This window comes from Gambusia affinis, linkage group LG12 (genome assembly GCF_019740435.1).
Source record: "Gambusia affinis linkage group LG12, SWU_Gaff_1.0, whole genome shotgun sequence".
In the NCBI taxonomy this organism is placed as follows: Eukaryota; Metazoa; Chordata; class Actinopteri; order Cyprinodontiformes; family Poeciliidae; genus Gambusia; species Gambusia affinis.
The window spans coordinates 14404715-14426866 of NC_057879.1; the positions used below are offsets into that span (position 1 = coordinate 14404715).

A 22152-nucleotide genomic window follows, 5' to 3' on the forward strand; every position below is an offset into this window, starting at 1 on the left:
AAACACAGCTCCACTGAGCAAGCTTTTAGTTCAGTGAACGCGGAGGCCAACTGGAGTGAAGATCCCGTTTAACATGAATGCCATTCCTCTTTTACCTTTCCGTAAACTCCCATTCGATTCTTATCGATGTAAGGTTCTTTGGATATGAACCTGAAATTAATGAAAGAAAAAGAAGAGATGATGAAGAGAGCTTGAAAGTAGCCAGGCCCTTGAGTTACAGCCACTCACACTTGTAGTAAAGGCTTCACCTGAGTGCCTCCAGCTGGTCCCTCTCCTCCAGCTTCCCCAGCCTCCTGCGGACCTTGTGGAGCAGGTTGGTGCCCTGGAAACCGCTGCCATGGCCATCAAAGCGGATAACGATGGTGCTGAAACTGCTGACGAGAACCGTGGCCCAGTCCACCCGGAACTGCTCCGTCACCATCTGCCCACCAGGTGTGCCATCACTGTGAGGGAACAAATGGATTTTACTGGCGGATTGCGCAAGTTGCAATATCATAGAACATCAATGTTTTGTTTTTTTATTATTATTATTATTTTTCTAGGTTTAAATTATTACATTATTTGACTGCACTAAGTCGTCAAATAAATATTAGCCCAATTAACCGGACCACTAGGTCAAGCCAGCATGCAACGTGGAAATCTTCTTTAGTGCAGACAGCAAAGTGTAGGGTGAGATCTAGTAATTATTGATTAGACTTTTCAGTTCCACAGGCAAATCAGACTGACTGTTAATCTGAGGATTACATTGTGTATTCTATGTGAAGAATGCCGATGCCAGAGGATTATTTTCCGTTCATATTGTGTCTTTCTATGTCGTTGAAATGAATGAGGCTGGAGACTGCAGCTCCAGGAAGGAGCTTCGGGTAAATAGGAACATTACAATCAAAGCAACTCCAGGTATGTTTTTGATGATAACGTGATATGAAGCTCAAAAAGGTAAATTTTGCATAAGAATTTAGCCGCAAAGTTTTTTAACAACGGAGTTATTTTAGGACATTAGAAGCCTGTTTTGAATTTTGTCTCTCTTGGACTAGCTGTAAAGTTAAGCCTCCAGAATCAACTAATCTAGTTTTATGCTAAATGAACATGCTACAAGAGTTATCTGCTGCAGGTAAGATATTAACGGCTTTTAACAGAACAAAAGATACATTTAAATTTGTATTTAAATGTATTCCTCCACAGATATACAATTAAATAATTATAGTTATGTCGGTATGGGGGTTAAAGACAGTGTTTTCTAATATCCTGGATTGTGTTTATCTGTAATTTTTGTATGTATTTTGGAAAATCTAGAAATATCTCTTCTTCATATTTTATTTTTTAAGCATTGTGGTTTGCCTTGTGCTGCAGAAACTGCCTAACATCTATCTTAGATTGTATCTAATATTGTTTATTATAGCTCTCATCTCTGTAAGGCCCTTAAGTTTTTAAAGATCATTTTCTCCAAGTGACAACTTGAACTTCAGTGAAATTTGAGTCAGTTCTCGTACTTTGTTTGAGATGTGCCAATTAATTTGGCACATTTCTATGTATCCACTTTCAATGGAGACTTTTTTTCACTAAAGAGAAAGAGGATAACCTTGTACAAGCAGCAACATATTTTACACAGACTAGATTTTTTGCCTTTTCCAAAGGCAAAAGGCTCTCATCGGTGTAGGCACTGTAACACTATAACACCTTTTACATGAATTGATGGAACAGGAAAAATGTACAAAGCAGACCCTTTTTACAGCTCAGCTATGTCACAAACTACACAAAGCATGAAAAGTGCATTTACAACACAAATCTGTTCTAGCAATAAAATAAAGGACAGTGTTATGTCAAACGTGTTCTCTAAATTTAATTTAGATGAAATTAATCCTTCAGTAATGGTCCCAAGAATTGCCAACATTAGTTAAGTTAATGTGTAATTTTAAGTTAGCGGTTCAATGCTTAAGAAACAAACCAATGAAGTCACACTCACACTATCAGCAGTAGAGGGTAGTGGGCCGTGCTTGTAAAACCTGCTGGCTTTAGAATCTGCATCGTCAGAGCTACAAAAGAAAGGACACAGTCAGTGGGCATCCTACGAAATGACCACACACACATATGTTGTGTACAAGGTCACATACTGTAATCATCGATGGTGATGGTCTTATTCTCCACTTTAGGCATCTGCATGTTGTTGTACGTGTCGTTTACTCTGTTGTTTGTCTCCACATCAAACACCTCTGCAGATCAAGACGACAATCAGTTAGACGCTCTCGTTGTTTGTAATCCAGCCAGTATGGAGCTCATGTGGATCCTGCATGTTCTGCTGAAGCAGGATGACTGAAGACACATATTTAGTAAAACAATCTGTTATTTAATAACAACATCAATTCAATTGTTCAGAGATGGCCTTCTGAGTTTTGCCGCAAACCATGCATAAACAAACAAAACACAGAACACAATGTTTAGTCTTATTCAGTCTGAGTGGCACAAATAATTGACAGGCCAAGAAAGGGGAGCACTACTCAGAGAAGCAGCCATGAGGTCTGTGGTCATTCTGGAGGAGCTGCAAAAATCCAGAGCTCAGGTGTGAAAATCTTTCAAAATGACATCTATGACTGGTGCACTCTGCAAATATGACCTCTTTGGAGGATTGGCAGGATTATTGAAATGTTGCAGTTTCTGTGGCAACACTTGAAAACTCCTGCCTGTTGATATTTTCCATCTACTATGATTGAACTAGTGGATTTTATCTTGCTTTTTTTTGCAAGGTGATAAGGACACAAATTTCACTCTAGTTTTATAAGCATGTAGAGACATCCTCACAAAGAATTCAACAATTATGCACTACTTTATGTAATTCATTCACATAAAGTCCTATTAAAATGTATAAAGATTTGTGGCTGTAATGTCACAAAATGCAAAAGACTTCAAGTGTAATGAATCTTTTCGTAAAGGATTGCTTGTGGGTCTTGACTGGATTGTAAATGGGTAATTACTGAATCAGTTCAAAATGGGCAAAAAATCTAGGATCCATTATGATGCCATTTTTACACAGAGCTGTCGTCAGCCCTTAAGAGGTAATTAGCTATTAATTATTATGCAAACTGTGAAAAATGTCATCTGGAGTCATTTTTTCAGCTGATTTCCTAGAAACAGAAACCCTAATATGTAAATGTTGGCTGGGAACTAAAATCAGTTGAGTTATTGTCTCTGAAATTCACAAACTTACTCTCTTTGTCCCTTGTTCTGTAAACAGCCACACTTGGTATATCTGGACCTGAATAATAAGTGAGACAATTGGTTAAGTATATAAATTAATTCATTATAAAAAGCAACATACTTTGACCCTTATGGTCCTGTCTATTAAGAAACACCCACACAGTAAATGTCATCAGCTGTGCTAATGCAAGGGTTGTCGCTGAATTAGATAATTCACTCTTTTCAGTCAGTAAGAAGCTGGCTTAGCGTTATACTTTTCCAACCAGTTTGATTTCAATGGTCAGTCTGATACTAATAAAAATAAAATCTGTTGAGCTTTCCACTGAATGCAGGTGTAATCCTGTGAATTTTCTCTACCAGAAATACTGTAGGGTGAAGGTTGAATGCAGATGTCTCCCACCTTTGCAGCTGAGCAAGAAGTACTCCATGTTGTGGCTGAATGAAACGTCCACATAACCACACTTGAATTCACAGGACAGGCAGCAGCGGTTGAAAGGAGCAATCGTGTCAGAGCTGTGGGATAACACGGTGTTAATACGGCCCTCCAAAGCTCTCCAGAAACTCCAAAAAGCAGCCAGACGACTTTCATGAGAATACTACCTGTACAAGTGCCGTCGCTTTGGGTCGTCTTCTGTGCTCAGGAAATATCTGAAAATCATCAAGATGTCAAGTAACTGTGAGTTTGAAGAACGAGCGCTCTTACATGTGCAGAGGTATTACTCACATGAGGTTCTTTTCATGGCTGTAAGCCAAGATGCTTGTGACGTCCCAATTTCCAGATGTTAGAGAATGAAGGATGTCTGTGCTGCTGTTTGGCTGAAAGATAACACACTGAAAATGTTTTTCTTGAACCTCACGCATTTTAATAAATGGGAGTCATGCCTGCACTTTTACCAAAGAGGTGGACACAGAGATGTGGAAAAATTTGCCTCTCCCTCCCTGAGGAATTGCCCTGGTGAAGAAAAACTTGTGTCCATCTTTAGAAAACAGTGGAGGTTCATTCTGCGCAGATGAGAGAAGTAATTTGAGAAAAACATTTGCTCTGAATTTCATATCAATGTAGTTCTTCAGATAAACAGAGGGACCATTTTCTAACCAACTACTTTGGCACAAAGCAGGACGGGGTTTTGTCCTTCACATACCTGTCGATGCAGCCAGCTGTTACTCTCATCTTCATGTTTCTGGAAAAAATATCAATGATAGAAAAATAAAAACCACACCACAAAAACCCATCCAACCCTGTTTGGAAAAACTAAGAGTGAAAATAAAAATATGTTAGTCATTCACCTCTTTACAAAGAGCCATGGAGTGATCATTTGAATAAGAAGCTGAATTGTGATTCAAGAAAATGTGGCTTTTCTTAGTCCAGAGGTTTGCAATCCTTACAATCATAAGGGCAATTAATGCCCTCACTAAAGACAAATAAAACTATTAAAGTCACAAATGCAACATAAACTGTTGAAAAAAACAAAACAAATCAAAAAAGACAACTTATAATTTTTGATAAATATCTGCTAGGATATTATTCTCATCTATGAAGAACTTCCAATTGACTTGTCTTTCTGGGTTTCAAAATAAAATAAAAACCATTTTTCTATGGGATGTTGATATTACTGAAAAAAAAACCAGTAGCCAACTAAATGATAAGAAAATAAGTCTATATTAACATTACATCTGTTACCGTATCTTTGTTGTGAAAAAAATCTATAAACAGGATATTTATAGCAATCGCTAACTGTGTCAAAAGAAGCATATATATATATAGAAGGAAATATTTCAAAATTTGAACATTTGATATGTAATCTTTACATTATTTGCAGTAAGGATTTGATGTTTAGGTTTCCAAGACATTGTCTTGTCTATTAATATTTCAAACTCTGCCATACTTTACTTTTAATTTTGTGTCAGGGTTTAAGAAAAGGACATATTTTACCACAAAATCTCAACCTGACTTTGTTGTCTTTTCAGAGGTGTTTTGGACTGGATGGTGTTTCATTCAGTTCCAGGCTAAATTACTGACTAAAAAAATCTCAAGTGGATGACTGTTTCTACACAGAATACTGTGTGAGATTTTTTTATTTAAAATAAACTACAGCACCCGAAGAGTAGAAGACACGGAGAAGAAATAAATTGCCAGCACATGCAGTGAAATACGATAACGGAGCAAAAGTGGCAGCAGAAATGTGTCACAGATTGTGTCACCTTGATGCAGACTCCAGTGGTGGTCTCACACAACGTGAGGATGGAGTTGTTCTGGGCTCTGTTTAACCAGTTAACAGCCAACTTGGTGTTGGTGGCCCACTTCACCATGGTGATATAATATTCCCTCCTGGAAAAGAATATATCAGCCTCCGACCCTTCTAACAAACTACTTCGATGATAGTCACTTGTTGTGTCACAAACACAGACACAAACACGTTACCCTATCCGAGGGTCGTCGGGTTTCTTCATCACCACTGTGTGCAGAGGACCATGGAGGCTCACCACAGACAGGCGCACAACGGGATTCTCTTCTCCAGCCTGAGAAGAAAACCAGATTCTGAAGGTCAGCCTGAGTTTGTAATCTGAGAATGATGTGTTTAAACATCCTAATGGTGTTCTGTAGTGAGTAATATATTTATGTTTAATATTATGGACAGAATGATGAGAGAAACAGTGAAACTGAGGAGAGAAAATGGTTGGAGTAATGAGAAAAATGTGTAAAAGTTTATAAACAATAAGGTGAAAATGACACTCGTGGAAAGACCTGCGACAGACATTTCTCACGTTTGCTAACTCCCGTTAGCAGTGTATGGGATAAAGTTTCAAGCTCACATGACCTTGAAACTTTGTACTATTTCATGCCATTCCAATTCCATCTCTTTTAGCAAAAATAAATAAATAAATAAATAAATACTTCTTCAAGTTATGATTTTTGTTTTGTTCTTAATATTTTTGATTTTAAATCACAAAAAATGTTTTTTTTCCATTCAGCTGATCATAATGTTCCCTCATACCCATCACTTTCATAAAGAGCTACAATAAATATTAGCAAACTGAAAATGAACGAGACGGTTTGTTCCTAAGACATTTAATTGTTCCTCAGTGTGTGACGTTTAATTCACACACTGAGGAATTCAGTTTACACATTCAACCTGAGTATAAAAATATTTTTTCATGAGGTGTCAGACATCAAACATTTTTCTAAAAAAAAAAAAAAAAAAAGGATGGAACATTCACTTCCTGAACCAAAGGGATTCAAAATAACACCTTTCACTTGCATCAGTCTCTAGTCTGAAACTGCATGTTTGTTTGTTGTTTGTGAAAGTCATGCTACAGGTTTACATCTCTGGAGGATCCTCACTACAGCTACAAGTTGCCCCCTTTGATTTCCCCTTCATCTCATGCATTTATTCAAAGCAAATCAATTAAATCCACCCTGAGTTTGCTGAACTGTATAGCAGTGGTGATGGTTTGAGCTCCAGTCTGACCTTTGGGTAATGATAGTCCTGGCTGCCAGGATATGGTGTGCCAGTGAAATATGGAACTTCCATTTTTGGCACCAGGGTATCATTGATGGTCAGATAGGCCAAACGGAGTCCGTCTGGAGACCACCAGTGGGCAATGTGAGTCTGCAGGATCTCCTCTGTTAAAACAAGAGAAGAGAGTGTGGCAGGAAATTTACAAGTTGTTGTTTTTTGGCTTTTTTTTTTTCAGGGATACGGCAAAAGCTTTGGAAAAGTTGAGAAAAGGCAAATATCTACATGTGATACTCTTATTTAGAAAAAATGTGTTCTTCAAAAGTGACATCCTTGTCTGAAACAAAACAAATTCTTGGAGAATTATTGAGTTCTGATAAATTGACTTAGCTTTATACATAGATTCTAAAGCATGTTTCTTAAATTTAGACATTAGGAGATGTAACCATCTCATAAGAGTAAATGCTGAAACAAGCAAGAACTACACAAAACTTGGTGATATTAAGTGCATTGATATTGCAGCCCAGCAGTTGAATAAGACATTTACATCATGTGAAAAAGTCCTTTTAAAAACCTTTTAGCAAAGGGACAATATTGGTTTAATTTAAATGCCAGTGGAAACAGTACCTGCATTGTTTTGAAAATATATATTTGGTATTAGAAATTCTATAAGATAAATCTAATTTCCAACCATTCTTTAAATTACGAATAAACTTTCAACAAGAATGCTATAGAAACAAAACTTTCCCTCTATAAAGCCAAGCATAAATAATATTAAATTAACTAGATCCCTTTACAAAATATTATATTATTCCCCGATGTGCAGCAGTTCCTCCAGCAGGGGGCAGAAGAACTCTTTCAAAAGTACTTTGACTACAGAATAGACTACTGCACTTACATGTGGAGCACCAAACAACAACCTTCTCTCAGTAAAAATGATTGGATCAGCCTTGGCGAGCAGTGTGGTCATGTTTGTCATCAGTCTATAATTATTTCTGACACTCCTCCAAATGTGAGGTCAGAGTGGACTCAGGAAAACATTGAACACTGAGTACGTTTAATAGATTTCTAACTCTAAGGTTGAGTGGAGCTTGCGGGAGTGCAGAAGGAATTTCAAGGCTAGTGGCCGAAATAAGCTCTTTCTACACCATCTGAGCACAAAACAGTGCATGAATAATGTGATTAATGTTAGTCATTATTCTTTGGCAGCTGTTGAATAAAACTGTATGTTTGGAGCCCTAACACACACTGTAATATGCTCACTTAAGGTGTTTGCTGTGCATCTGATGGTGTTGCGTTTCCTCCTTTACATGACAGCCTCAAACAGCAGAGAAGAAAACAGCTTTTCAAACTTTTTTCTTTTTAGCAGCTGCAGTATTCAGATTTTTAAAGGATACGTGTGGATATGCAGACACACCACATCCTAATAACGCCATCTTCTCTTCAATCTCAGAGGCATCACAAACGCCTTTTTAGTTTCCATTCTTTGAATTTAGTGGTCTTCATCCGACAGTCATGAGTGTAAGTCATGTTTAGTTTACATGATTTCTGTTCTGACAACTGAGGACTAATTACTAAGACTAATCATATCAAAGATTTACAGATTATAGTTGGCTGAGCACTGTTCGCAAGAGATCACATGTAAATTCTTTGCTTGAAGGCAGGTGATTAAACAGAAAAATGTAGCCGACATGACAAAGATGTCAAACATCAAAGAGCAATTCCTAGCATGTAAATTGCATTTTCTCTTTAAATATCAGCATGATATTCTGTAACTTCAAAACTGCTTTTCACCTTTTTTGGCTGTTCCCAGTACACAGAAAATGCCTTTGGGAGAATGGATTAGGATGAGGGATGTGCAAAGCAAAGCTTTTAAAAATGGTTCATATCAGAGTCCCAGACTAAACTCAACTCTGGATGTAAGTTAATGAAGACTCATAGGGTCTGCATGTCAACCTCATCCACAGTGGGGCTTTTTGTGCGTTTGTGAGCGTGATTGGTCATAGCAAAGCATTTTCTCATGTAGGTTTCCTCAAACAAAGAGTGTTTACACTTACCTCTGATATTTACAGTGAAAGAGAGAATACATTGGCTGCTGCAGATCTCTGCCTGTTTTTATGATGTGAGTGGTTCTGTTCTATGGGCTTAGGTATTTTCTGCCAGCTATTTCTGCAGGGGAGAGCTGCACAAAGAGCAGCTGAAACACTAGTTATTATGTTTTATGATGTTCAAAGCAAAGTGCTAAGTTTGTGAAGCAGAAGAACATTTTATATGTTTTGCTCTCAAACAATAACCTGGAATTCAACTGAAACAAACAACAAGACGAGCCATTGTGAGAACATTAAAAGCACCATTTCCAACTTAGGCAATGCTGTGTTGGAAAAGCTGAAACTGGTACAAAAACAAAGCAACTTAAAATAAAAGGAAAGTGAAAGCTGCATTTAGAGGGTAAAATAGGTGGCATATATTGTGTTTTTTAAGGTGTCAAACATTAAACTGAACTGCACTTGGTACTGAGACTTGGAATCTGAAAATCTCAGGTAACTTATTATCCGGGACAAAGGAATTGATCGGGACATCCATAATAATACTAAGTATTTTTTTAACCAGTATTTTTATCAAAAGAGAAGTAATGAAACTGCAGCACTGATTTTGTAGTAATAAAAGCATGTATTTTGGGCATATATGTTTGAAGATTATCTCCCAGTTTAGTACTTTTTTCGGCTATTGGCAATTTCTTTTACAGATTTCTCTTTTTTTGGGGGGGGGGGGATTTTTTGGTCATTTTTATGCTTCTTCATTAGCCACTGTTGTAAATTTGTCATATTCTATGTTTTTCTAAATGCCATGAGATTGTTTAATATCTCGCCTATATTTATTCCATTCTATGTTATGGTATTTATTAAGAGCTTCATGGTTGTCAATAAGCCTTCCATGTGTGCATTCAAGGTAGCTTTATCCTAAATCTGTAAGAGCTTTTTCAAGGTATTGGCTGACCTAAGTAAAGGTATACAGAAAAAAATAATAAAAGTGTAAAAATAAAAGTAAATGAGTTGTTTTCCAGTTAAAAATCCTTGTGATAAAAAGCAGCAGGAAAATCCAAGAAGCCAAATCTTTCCTTAGCTCAGAAGATAGATTACATCTGTCATGTTGTGTTGTCTGAAACAGACAGAATCTACTGAAAGAAAAATCTAATTTAGTCTTCCCTCAAGTTCATGCACTCACAAAGTTTTCTTGAAAATAACTGCAATTTACAATCACATTATCCTTACAGTCATCAACCCAAATTGCTTCAAAATCAACTACAAGTTAATAATTCTGCATTGAGAACTCAGAACAAAAGGCGCATGAACTTTATTAGAAGTGAATTGAATGGAATTACTATTCTCAGTGCATTTGTAAAGAGAGCGCCATCAAAGGGGTTTGTAATTAGAACGTCTGTCCCACATATGCTGTAATCAGAAAATGTCTCACATTAAATTACAAGTTTGCTGGCTTTTTAACATCTGTTGGATGAGATTGCAGCACTGCGCACATGAATTAATTAAAAGAGCTTGAACACAAAGACAAGTGATGGGAGGTAAAGGGAAGGAGGCGCACTGAAATGTAGCCAGCTGTGCAGCTTCAGATCAAACCATGCACACATAACACACCGTTCACCTCAGGGAGAGGCTGCTGCTGTGGGTAGAGGCACGAATCCAAAGACTCAATTAAAAATTTGTTTCAAATGTTGTTGGGTAAATACAGCACATGTCAACAGGGATGCAGATTATGGACAAACAGGTTTCTGTTTCCACTGGAAGAGCCCCAGATCATAATCATTCAGCACTCAAGGCAGATGAAGAAAGAGGTGGTTGCTGAGCATGCAGGGAGTAGGATTTGTACGGAAGCAGCTCCAAATGCTACATTTTTCAATTTTCTCTTAGTTTGCCCACTTTGTTGAGCTGAAATGGATGGAAATATTTTGACAGCAGACTGGCTCACATATAAATTATGAAACAGGAGCAAGAGCAAAGATTTCACAAATACTGTGAAAGGAATTTTTAAAAACTCAATAAGCTGAATAAACTTGTTACACAACTTGGGGTGTTTCTATACAAAGTTAAATTAATACTCAAATGAATGAACACATAGCTAATTCTACTACTGCTCTTCTAAAAGCACTGAATGCTATTTAGGGGCATGTGTGACAGGAGCACTTTAAAAAATATCCATAAATTATGTGTAAAACATAATAAGAAATGATTATTTTCTTTTTACTTCAGGATAAAGTATAAACTTTTGGTGTTTATTCAATATATATATCTGTATTCTTTTACATTTCATCCATTTTATGCCTTTAATTTGTGTTCTCTTTAATTAATTCAGTAGAGAAATCTTGTAATAATAATTTTCTATAATTATGGTGCCGCATCTATTAACAAAGATTTGAATTGAAAATTAAATAAATCCCATGAACATAACAATTTTCATTGTTATTTTCTGACAAAATCAGAAAGTGTTCAAGCTAAATGAGTACGTTAGCAGGGCACTGCCTTTAATAACTCATAATAACTTTAATAACTCGTAGCTTTAAATACCTGAATTTAACCAAACTGAGAGTGAAAACAAATGCTGCACTTATAAGTATTACACTAGTGTAACAGGTTAATTATATTGAGCTTTGAATTCCACCAAATTAGTCATTATTTGTTTTGTAAAATAGTTTTTTTTTATTAGTACTACATATTTGACGCGAGCAGTCAGTATTTCCTATTGCACTTGAATGCACCTCAGGCAGAATAGTTAGACCTGGTGCATGCAGGAGGAAGTTAAATGATGGTAAGACACGCAACACTTTCGGTTCAGATGTAAAATATTTTTCTTGGTTAAATCACCTTTCATGTGTTATACATTTTTACCTGAGTTTGAAGGGAAATGTCTTTTCTTTGACCGTGGAAAGTCATGACAAACATGAGTATAACTTTGTCTGATTTATTTTTGCCTGTAAAATCTGACAAATTTTGGTATTGTAAGACAACACTGAAACTGCCTTTACTCCTGACAAATAATTAACTTTTAATGAAAACATTTTAATAATTTTTTCTTACTGTATGAGTGTACAACTTTGTGCAAGTCGTGATGTCTGTGAACCCACAAACCTGAATGACATGTTTTCTTGTCATTCCCATTTTGAAAAGTGACATCTTTACAAGTGTTGGAGCAACAGTGAATATTTTGAAAAATTACAAACTTATGTCCAAGAAGCCAAATAACAAACTGCATATTTTTATATCACAAAAATCTCCAAACTGTTGACAGACTGATACCTTACCTTCATACAGCCAGTCAGTCAGACCATTAAAGATGACCCCGTCTTTACCAGTTGATACCAGTCGGATTGATCGGGTATCCAATGTTGCCCTGTAGTAGATGTTGCTTTCAAAAATGAAGATCTGGAAAAAATATTAAAAATGTTTCTATGTCAAGTAAACTGTCTTAAATTACAGTGATGTAAAAGAACTGAAAGATTTATGAGCAACTGACTGGCTCAACATCACAATATGGAGTTAATCTTAATATTATCAAAACACAGCCTTCCTCTATACTTCCTGTTTGCTCTTCACTGCAGGAAACTTACCAAAACTTTAAAGAGATTTTATGTAAATGGATTATTTCTACAGACAAAACAGACTGTGAGGCTGCTTAAAATTTGGACATGCTGTTGGAAGATGGGCACCTTATTCATCAGTCAATCTACTTTATTATTTTCTATGGTATTGCCAGCTTATTAAAGATGATTGTGTGATTAATTTGCACAGAAAGTGTACATTTTGTGGGAAGCTTCTAATACATTAGCAGTAACAAGACAAGAAATTAAAACAAAACCAGACTGAGTTAATATGGGATTATAGCCTGAAGGGGGAAAAAAAAGACCAAATCTTGAGAAATTAGAGAAATATAAAGAAGTTGACCAGAATCAGCTAATTTTTACTGCTCAGTGTGTATGATACTGGAGGAAAGAACACCAAAAGTTATTCATTATCACTGTCTTTAGGTACTTTTGAATTTGAAGTCAGAGGAAGCACAAAGATGTTGGAAGCTATTAAACAGGAAACTGCATTTTCTATGACACGTCAAGACAAATCTGCAGTTCGTTAAGACTGTTAGAGGCAGCCAGGGAGAGCAAAACTATCAAATGATAACAGGAAGGCTAACCTGTGTATGGCAAAGTTTCTCTGTTTAATGTATTTGAGCACTCGTGTTGATAGGTTTTGGAAATCTGAGTTAAACATTATGAACATACACACAGAGGCTGCTGGTTTTTACTGTTAACCATGCTAAATGTTAACAAGATGTTTAATATGTCAACTCTAGCAAAAGCTTGTTTCACAATGTTTGTACTACTGCATATGATGTTGCTTCTCCTGGCTGAAGCAGGGAGGCTTTTACATTGTGGGTCTCAGAGAAACTGTGATAAGCTAAAATCTAGATCAAAGCTACGAAAAAAAGAATCAGAGTTGGAAGTCATCAACATTCTCATCAGTGCATCTCTAATCAATACAGAATCTAGTAAAAAGATAAAAGCTGCTGGGTTGCTTGTGTTGCCAAACAGCTCCAGGTCAAGATTCATGATCTAAAGCAGTTTCAAAGCTCAAAATATCAACTTACATTCGCTGAACTAAAACCAAATGACTGATTGAGAACAAGAAGCTCTCTGCACTTAAGAAGCTGCCAAAATCTGAAGTTTCACTAATTAAGAAGAAAGGTGTTATTCCCTTACTCTGCATTCACTTTTTCAAAGACTTTTAAGCTTTATAAGAACAAGAGATAACTAAAGATGAGTTAAAGATTTGTAAAGACTCAATTCTTAAAGGCACAGAGATTAAAGCAGCAACAGATCAGAGAGAGCAGTGGAGTTCAAATTTATGACTGATGTTTATGTACCGGAAATTCAGGTGTGAAATGCTCAATTTCAATTTTATTTAGTAGAAGCCAGGCTGCTGTGTCAGGATGACCTCTTTTTTAGGTGTGTGTTGACCTAGCTTTTCTGATTACAGTGACATGGTAGAGTAAAAGCTAGACGTTTAATGAGGATCCTGCAGTGTTCTCCTGGACGGATGGATCCTGCAGGAGACCAGCGAGGATCCATCTCACTGTACATTTGATGCTTCACCACGCACCGCTGCACACAAACACACACCTCGCTTTCATATACTGTTGTAACACTTGAAGATGAATTGCTCCAGTTCTGATAAACTTAATGGGAAATCATTACATTCACAAACTGTGATGGGAGGAAAAAAGCAAGCATGTCTGACATCTCCGGGTCAGATGGAGACAAAAAACAAGAGCTCATCTCTGCTTTCCTGCACAGCCTCAGAGGCTCATTAAATCAAGAGCAGAGCTGCAGCTACAGCTACAGCTCTCTGAAAGAAACAATCAGGTGTACCATTACCGTATGTAAATGAACCTACTGTCTCTCCCAGCAGACAGAGTCTCATCACACACTCAAAATGTTAATGTTTTCTCACAGAAATGCGTCTGTAATCTAAGCCGTTATCCAATAAGAGCAATTGTGATAGAACAGAATGATTTAAAGTGGAGCTGAGGAAACACAGGAGTGTGATAAAGTTAAAAACAAATTTAAAGGCAGCAGAAAAAGGAATACAGAATAATAAAAAAGATTGTAGATGCTTGAATTTATTGCTATTTTTGAATTTTATTAGGGGGGAAACAATTTACTTTTAAAGAAAACGACAACATGCAATTTTTCTGATGCTGGTTGTTTTCCCTGGATGTTTTTTTTTTTTTTTTTTGGTCCAAATGTATATCTGAAGTAAGATAAAATAGCAAGTCTTTTTCCAACTGCACAGTATGACCAGGCCAATGTAGAGCTGAACACGATGTACTGAGTGTAGGAATAAACTCAAAGTGGACCACAGAGGCCTTGTTATATATAACAAAAGATAATCTGAGTTTGTCTTGTGGCTTTTTTGTAAATCTATTCTCAAATGGGCTATGTAAAGCTTTAAAACAGCACAGAGACACAAAACTCAGAAGAAAGATTTTGCTCCAGAGAGGCAGTTTGTGGCCTAAAAGGATTAGACAATTTCCTGACAATAGCAAAGTAATAAATAATAAACTATACTAATTATGCAGATAAGTGATCCGCAGGATTAAGTCGAACAAATACTCAAAATGCATAATAAACATTTAAGTATATTATTTAAAAAAAACTATTTTGCGTTAAACATTTCATTCATTTTTATTCTCAGCATATAAAACTATAAAATGCAAAGCCTGTGATCTTGTCTGCATTAGACAGACAAAATTAAAGACATAAATGTGCTTTGGTCTTCATAGCAGCAGAGTATTTACTGCGTTCATTTGATAGAACATGAACAGGCGGCACGCTGACACATTTGTAGCACTGTTTCCCAGGATCAATGGGGTTTGAATTGTCAGGGACGTTTCTGCATGAAGTTTACATGTTCTCTCCGTGCATAAATGGATTCTCTCTGGGTACTCTTTTAATTAAAGCTAAAGTGTCTGAAACATACTGTATATTCCACTCTGTCATTAAAACTATATGAAAGCAAAACAGAAAAGCTGTATGACAAAAACTAAAAGGTGATTCAGTAGCTTGCCACATTAAGACTGGCTGTCTCAATATGCCTCCTCATATTGTTGCTTATTAATCTTGAACCATTTCATGACAGCATTGCTTTGAATCATTAATATTTGCAGGCATATGTTCTATCTGATGGGAAATTGATGCTCGCTGCATGATGACTTCATGATGCCAAAACCGATGGTGCCGCTGTGTTGGGTGGGATGTTCTGCTCTTTTGCGCTCTCCTGCACTTCCCTATCTTTGTGAGGCCAAAGGTTTAAAATGAGAACTGCTGTAATCGATGTGCTTCTGAAGCGGCAGTATGATGATGCTGCAGTATGACTGTAACTTGGCTGGTCCATTGTTACAAAGAGTTTCTTTATGTCAGCTGTTGTGTTGTAAAAATCCTGTTGCGTGACCAAGTTCAGCTGTCAGACTGGCATCCTTTAAATTTAACTCAAGAATATTTTGGTATGAGTTAGTTGTTGAATCTGTAAGACTATAGCTGCATAACAAATATTAAGCATTTTTGCAGATTCACTTTTTTGTTTTCCCCATACATGTGCATTATGGCAAAGTATCTCTTTGGTCCCAACTGGTCAAAGTAACATAGTCTAGTGATGCATTTAGATTCAGTTCTGCAAACCTAAAATGCTGCTGTATGTTCTATTTATAGAGAGGAGTCTTTCTCCTGGCAATCCTTCCAAACACCCACACAAATAACAGATGGATTTCCTTATGTCCCAGGTAAACCCTAAAATTCAAACAGGGTGACTGTTTTTACAAATTTGAACCGATAGTTGTATTAATTTTCCTAAGAGGAGGAATGGCAGATTTGGCCGACAGTATGTAGCTGACCATTAAAGACCCTGAAAGTTCTTTTTATTCATTCAGTGTTTGAATGTTTTTAGAGCCACTCGTTTGCTGCTGTTGAATATACAATAACTGAATTTTATATTTAAAAATCTGTTGTATTTTTTCTTCACTGAATTAATTCAGTTAAGGGCAATTCACAATGACACCTTTTCCAATCTAATGCATTTTTTTCTTTTTTCTTTTTTTTTTTTTAAGATCAGGAGCCAAGCCGCCCACTAATAAGAAGCTTCAGTTCAGCTTCCTACTGTACCAACATTAAATCCAAAGCTGCTCTAAATGGCAGACAAGCATTTTATATTAGAGCCCCTCAGCTACAATTTAGTGTGTAATTTATTTGTGGTACATAGCCAAGAGCAGGCAATCTACTATTTCTATGGCTCCACGTTTTGGTTGTACAACATTTTCAAAACCTTTTTCAAATGTTAATTTAAAAGGAATTTGCTGCTAAGGGTTCATTCGTGGTTAAGGACTCTTAGACTATATTAGAGTTACATATAGGGTTATAGAGTTAATTATTCAGAAACATGGAAATCACTGTGAGCTTTAAAGATGTTTTGGCATATGTAGCATTATTGGAGATTAAGTAGAAAACTAAAGGAACCTCAAATCAAACTACACCAAAGGGCAACAAATGACTGTGGCCACTATATGTATAACAAAAACAAAATATCAGTATAATAATGAACCCTGGGAGTAAATATTCACATGCTTTAAATTTGTGACACATAAAGCAGATTCTGCTGAAAATAACAACTATCCATCATAGTGACAGTGCAAAGCATAGAAGTGGAAACATCCTTCACAATGTGGGAATGCTTTCCTACAACAGGAACAACGAGGTTATCTGAGAATAGATGGGAAGTTGGATGGAGCCAAGAATGGGACAATCCTGTGAGAAACCCGTTAGAGGCAACATTTGGTACAAAAACAAAAATTACACCTTATTGTACCTTCTCTTCGCAATCATGCACACTTTAACTGATTCATTAAATATAACCTTTTTAAAACACATTGTAGTTTGTGGTTGAAAGGTGAAATGTGAATACCTAAGCAGTAATCTGTATAAGGTTGTACTGCTAACTAACATTTGGCAGTACAACCAAAAAGTCCTGTGCCCTCTGTTTGAGTCAGCCACTGGTTGTGCCACAGAGATGCCATCTGCCTCTGTGGCTCCGACCAGCTGATGAGTGGTGTAAAAATAAAACTGCCTGACATTGATGGAGGTCAGAACAGAGAGAGTTTCAACTTTTATCGCTCATCTTATTTTCACTGTACAACACAAAGTGTTAATTGTTGCCACAGCAGTTGTCAATTCAACTGAGACACATCACAAATATCAACTATTTAATATTCTGACGTGCCACCAATCAGCAGGTTTGGGTGCTTACCAGCTGCTGGCCTTGGGGTCCCCATCCAGCATACTGCAGGACAGCTTCATTCACCTCCGGGGGATTTAAAGGCCAAGACTCCCTGTGAAGAGAACAGTTTGTGGAACCTGCACTTAAATATACACTTAATCACACCAACAGTGCACATCAATTGTCTTTGTTCCCTTCCTCTAGTCAATCATTCACAACATTGTTTCTAAACACAAACACTGCTTAGTCAGACACAGACGGGTTCAGGGTTAAAAACAGCCAATAAACAACGCAGTCCTCCACACTGAACTGAACTGAACGCAGGTCCCTTAAGGTAGCAATGGGAGCAGGTAAATGTGGCTGACGTCAGTGAACTGATGACAGAAGGTCAGATTGGGGGCAGAGATCTGTGAGGGATAGAAGGAGGAGAGAAAGCACAACAGAGGAGACTCTTACTGCGTCACAAGGCTGTAAATGATGTACTTGGCCAAGTATGAGTATTGGTAGATCTGTTGAAACAAACGGAATCAGTTAGACAGGCGAAAACTCACAATCTGAATATCATAGGATGCTTCAGTAATATTTATTATCATGGATATTTATTTACCGGTTTTACATCAAAGGCAAACAGCACATGCTTCATGTCTGGAGACAACTGATATCTGGCAGCTTTTGACCTCTCCTGAGAAAGATTAAAAAACAATAAAACATTAGTAACACAACTAATGTAGTGAGGCTTGATTAATCTTACTCTCAGAACTGGATTTTTCTTGTGTGTAATTTTCACCGATTTGAAGAAATTTGCTGATGTATGTCATTTATTACAAATTTCAGAAAACAGATGATCCTTTTTTTTTTTTTTTCTTTATCCAGAACTGTCAGAGCCAGCTTGTCTGCATGAGTGCACTTCATAGATTTCACAGACAGTTCTTGAACTGAGGCTGACTGGCTGTGGAGCTCATTTAAAACATGAGGACTACGTGCCCAGATATTTGATGGCCAAACTTCAATAGATTGGATGTCTGGGACAGGAAGGGAAACCTGAATGTTGAGAGAATATAAACTGCAAAACTATTCCTACCCCTGAAATATTTCCCTTTGCAGCCGCAAACTTTAATGTGTTCTATTGAGATTTTATGATGCAGAACTGTCCAGAAAAGTCAAGCAAATGTGTGAGTTGCATGTGAGCATTTACTTTATGCAGTTTATATTCTTCAATCATAGCAAGACGTCTTTGAGGTTATATCTCTACCATCTCTGAACATCTACTGGCTGAAAGTCTTCTCCAAAATAACTCAAACTCAGTCACAATGAATTGATACAAAGTATTCAGTTGCTCTGATTGTATGTTTTGGGTTGTCATGAACTTCCACCGTAGTCTTATGCCCTTTCCAGCCATGAGCAATTTTTCTTTTAACTTCATTTTTTGTTTTTTTTCATCCTTTGCCAGCTCCCTTGTTCATGGTGGAGGAAAATGTGGTGCCGCCACCATCATTTTGTCTAAATGGCTAATATAATGCTACATGCAGCTTTTCAGTGTGGGAAAAACGTTGAGTTCATGTCTTATTTGCCCAGAGCCCCTTCTTCCAAATGTTTAAATGTACTTAAAGCTAAAATGAAGCAAATATAATTTTTTGGCTTGCTTTCAACATTAGATTTATTCTTTAAACACTGATATAAATTTGTACAACGCACAGTGAACCTGTCCGCCTACTCCACAGCAACCATGGGCCATAATGCTTTCCTGCTCATGCTGTGGGCAAAGGTTTAGATGAACAAACTTGTATTGGTAGGTTTGAAGTTAGGTCATGCTTTTTATTTTCCCATGATGGGCTGAACAGTGTTTGTTGGGGCTACTGCTTTATAGCCTAACTCTGCTTTAAGCTTCTCCACAACGTCCTCCATGAGCCGCCTGCTCTGTCTCTCAGTCTTCATGATGCTGTTTGATTACTAATGTCCTTAGTAAAAGTTGGGGATTCACAGGACAGCTGGCGTTTTACTGAAATTAAATTAATGACTGGTGGTCTCTGTAAAAGCTTTCATATCCTATTGATAAAAATGTTGAAAACCATGGAAAATCACTTTCCTTTTATATCACACTTGTCCATAACATTTTATTTATCTATTACAAAAAGTCCATAATGAAATGCATTGAACTTTGTGGTTGTAAAAAAAAAAAAAAAAAAAAAAAGTCAAAAGGTGCACTTTTGCAGAGTGGAGTAGTATGAGCTGAAGGAGGAATCAGCACTAAGAAGTAACAAGACAGAGGTGAAGAATATGCACTCCTGTCTTCTTGTGCAATTTAGCACTTAATGCTTCATCTCTCTCAATATATAGATTTATCTTTCCTCTCTAGTTCTGATAGCTCGGTCATTATAAAACATCCAGTCACTGTTTTCAGTGTGTAATATGACTGATATCATACAAACTGACCCGGTCACATTTGTTACTGTTTAACGCCCCAGAGTTGGAAACATAATTTCTGGTCTTGTCACACACTGATATGTGGCGACATTTCTTTTTTAATTATGTGAATGCCATGTTAACAATTTGAAGCCTTGGTATAAACCATCTACAAACTCTGTCAATATCTAGTTTAAATGGTCTAACTTCAAGTTCACAAGAGCTATACTGCAGCTATGCCATAACTTACACCTAAAAACCCTGGACTTTCTTTCCTTCTTTCTTTCATTTTCACACATTTGTTTTTTCATATATGGTATATGAAGACAAGTTCTTGCAACATATTCCACAAGTATCAGTCAGGTATACTCACAAACAGTTGACTTGGCACAATAATATCCTCTTTCTGCGTTTCAACATTAAGCCGGAGAACATTCCCATCCCTTGATCGATACAGCAGGTCTTTTTCTGTCAATTTAGAAGTCAGACATTACAGTTTTAGACTTGTATCGCATGACTCCACTAGTAATTTCTATAGCAGTTTATTTCACTTTGTTTGGTCCAGATTCACAACAAAGTTGTGAATGAGCCAGCAATAACTATGGAAAACAAGTCTTCGCTGTTTATTAAGATTAAAGGTTAAAGGCAATCCTTTATTTCCAAAAGTTGTTGTGTTACGTAGATAATCACAGTATTTTATTAAGACTAAAGGCTTAAAAGAAAAATTGCATATTATTCTTTATCATCACAAGGACACACTGAAGGACTCATTTGTGATTTAATTGTCTCTTTATCGATAGAATAAATCTCTTTGATTGCTGAACAATAAACTAACATAATTACAGTAATAAAAATCCAGTAAATATAACCAGAGAGAGAGAGTTTATGGCTCAGTCAAAGCAGAGGTGAAGTGATACTTTTCAGTCCCATTAACAACGGCTCCCAAACTAAATGGAAATAAACAAAACATTTAGAAATGCAGACATGGTACAACATGAGCCTTAATTATGTAAAATCCCTTCTGGGTGAGGCATTGAACTCAGCCGGAAAATGGCTTTTAATAAGTTTTTATGACTCTTATTGTAATTTTGCTCCTTTTTCTTTAATTCAGGTTTTATCTAAAAACTGCTACAGTTCATATTTTTTAGTTATGTACTCTGTAATATGTTGTGTTACTGGCAAATAGGGTGGAAGCTTTTTTTTTTTTCTTTTCCATTGATGAATGCTCAAAGCACTGGCATCCCCAATCAGTGTTTTATTAAGATAACTTCAGGTCAGTAACTATGTTGGCTCACTTAACTGGGTCCATCACTGTGGTCACTGATGCTGGACACCTAACATGCTCTGGAGCTAGTTAGGTTTTCTGATTAAGTACTGCCTCTCAGCCATCCGGCGCAGTTAAAACACACGGTTTACACTCCTTCATTTCTCCCACAACATCTTAATTTCACTGGGAAATCTCTGGGTTACGTCTCAGCAGAGTTGATCCTTTTATACCTAAAACAGAGACTCATTACTCTGAAGTGTGTTCCTGTTAGACATTAAAGATTACAAACTAGCATTAATTGCATCTCTTAATTAAAATGCCTGCCTGTGAAAAGATATCCTCATTATTTATCAAGTGTGTGTGTGTGTGAGTGGCTCATACTCTACAAACTGTGTTTATTGTCAAATTAGTGGTAGCTTATATGCTTTATTTAAAGGTTTTAAAACTAAACCAGTTAGAGCATGCTCTATGTAATATTCTATCCAATGTTCTATATAATGAATGGCAGAAAATGAAGGTAGATATTTACGAAATCCAACCATGCTTGACTGAAAAGCTTTTATCTTTGTAGATAAACCACAGATAGGACAGTATTTCAAGTACTTGGATTGTAGCAGAAATTAAAACTGAAACTAAATATTAGTTTTATTCTTGTCTTAATAATTTGGATGTAAAATTGATAAGCATTTTCACTTGCACAGCTGCCACTTTTTTTCCTATGGCCATCTTTCTTTGTGCAGTAAGAAAACAGAACAGTGGGATCTTAACATTGAATCATGACCTACACATTGAATGATAATGTAGAGTATGACGTGTGCTGGGTAAGGCATTAATTTTCCAACACAAATTCTGCAAAAGAAAAAAGTCAGAGCCAACCATGTTCCAAATCTCTAATGCCTTTGATGTTTTTAAAACAGCAACCACAAAGCTACATCTGCAGGAATCCTGTTTCTTGAATTATTCCAACAAGCTATATTACCTTGCACAAAAGGTAAAAACAAAT

General features: G+C 36.7%; 1 protein-coding gene across 5 annotated transcripts in view; it reads right to left on the reverse strand.

Annotated features, from left to right (window-relative positions):
• Positions 1-22152, reverse strand: part of LOC122840800 (dipeptidyl aminopeptidase-like protein 6) — a 94310-nt gene that overhangs the window by 2737 nt on the left and 69421 nt on the right. For all 5 annotated transcript variants that reach the window (XM_044133471.1, XM_044133470.1, XM_044133467.1 and 2 more), the window contains 18 exons: positions 20256-20350; positions 18087-18161; positions 17936-17988; positions 17510-17591; positions 11965-12085; positions 6663-6817; positions 5615-5712; positions 5395-5521; positions 4335-4373; positions 4087-4194; positions 3917-4008; positions 3793-3840; positions 3593-3705; positions 3203-3250; positions 2112-2210; positions 1964-2033; positions 249-443; positions 96-150 (listed from right to left, as the gene is read on the reverse strand). In XM_044133471.1, the coding sequence (XP_043989406.1) occupies positions 96-150; positions 249-443; positions 1964-2033; positions 2112-2210; positions 3203-3250; positions 3593-3705; positions 3793-3840; positions 3917-4008; positions 4087-4194; positions 4335-4373; positions 5395-5521; positions 5615-5712; positions 6663-6817; positions 11965-12085; positions 17510-17591; positions 17936-17988; positions 18087-18161; positions 20256-20350 (1673 nt within the window). The remainder of the gene's footprint in view (positions 1-95; positions 151-248; positions 444-1963; positions 2034-2111; positions 2211-3202; positions 3251-3592; positions 3706-3792; positions 3841-3916; positions 4009-4086; positions 4195-4334; positions 4374-5394; positions 5522-5614; positions 5713-6662; positions 6818-11964; positions 12086-17509; positions 17592-17935; positions 17989-18086; positions 18162-20255; positions 20351-22152) is intronic.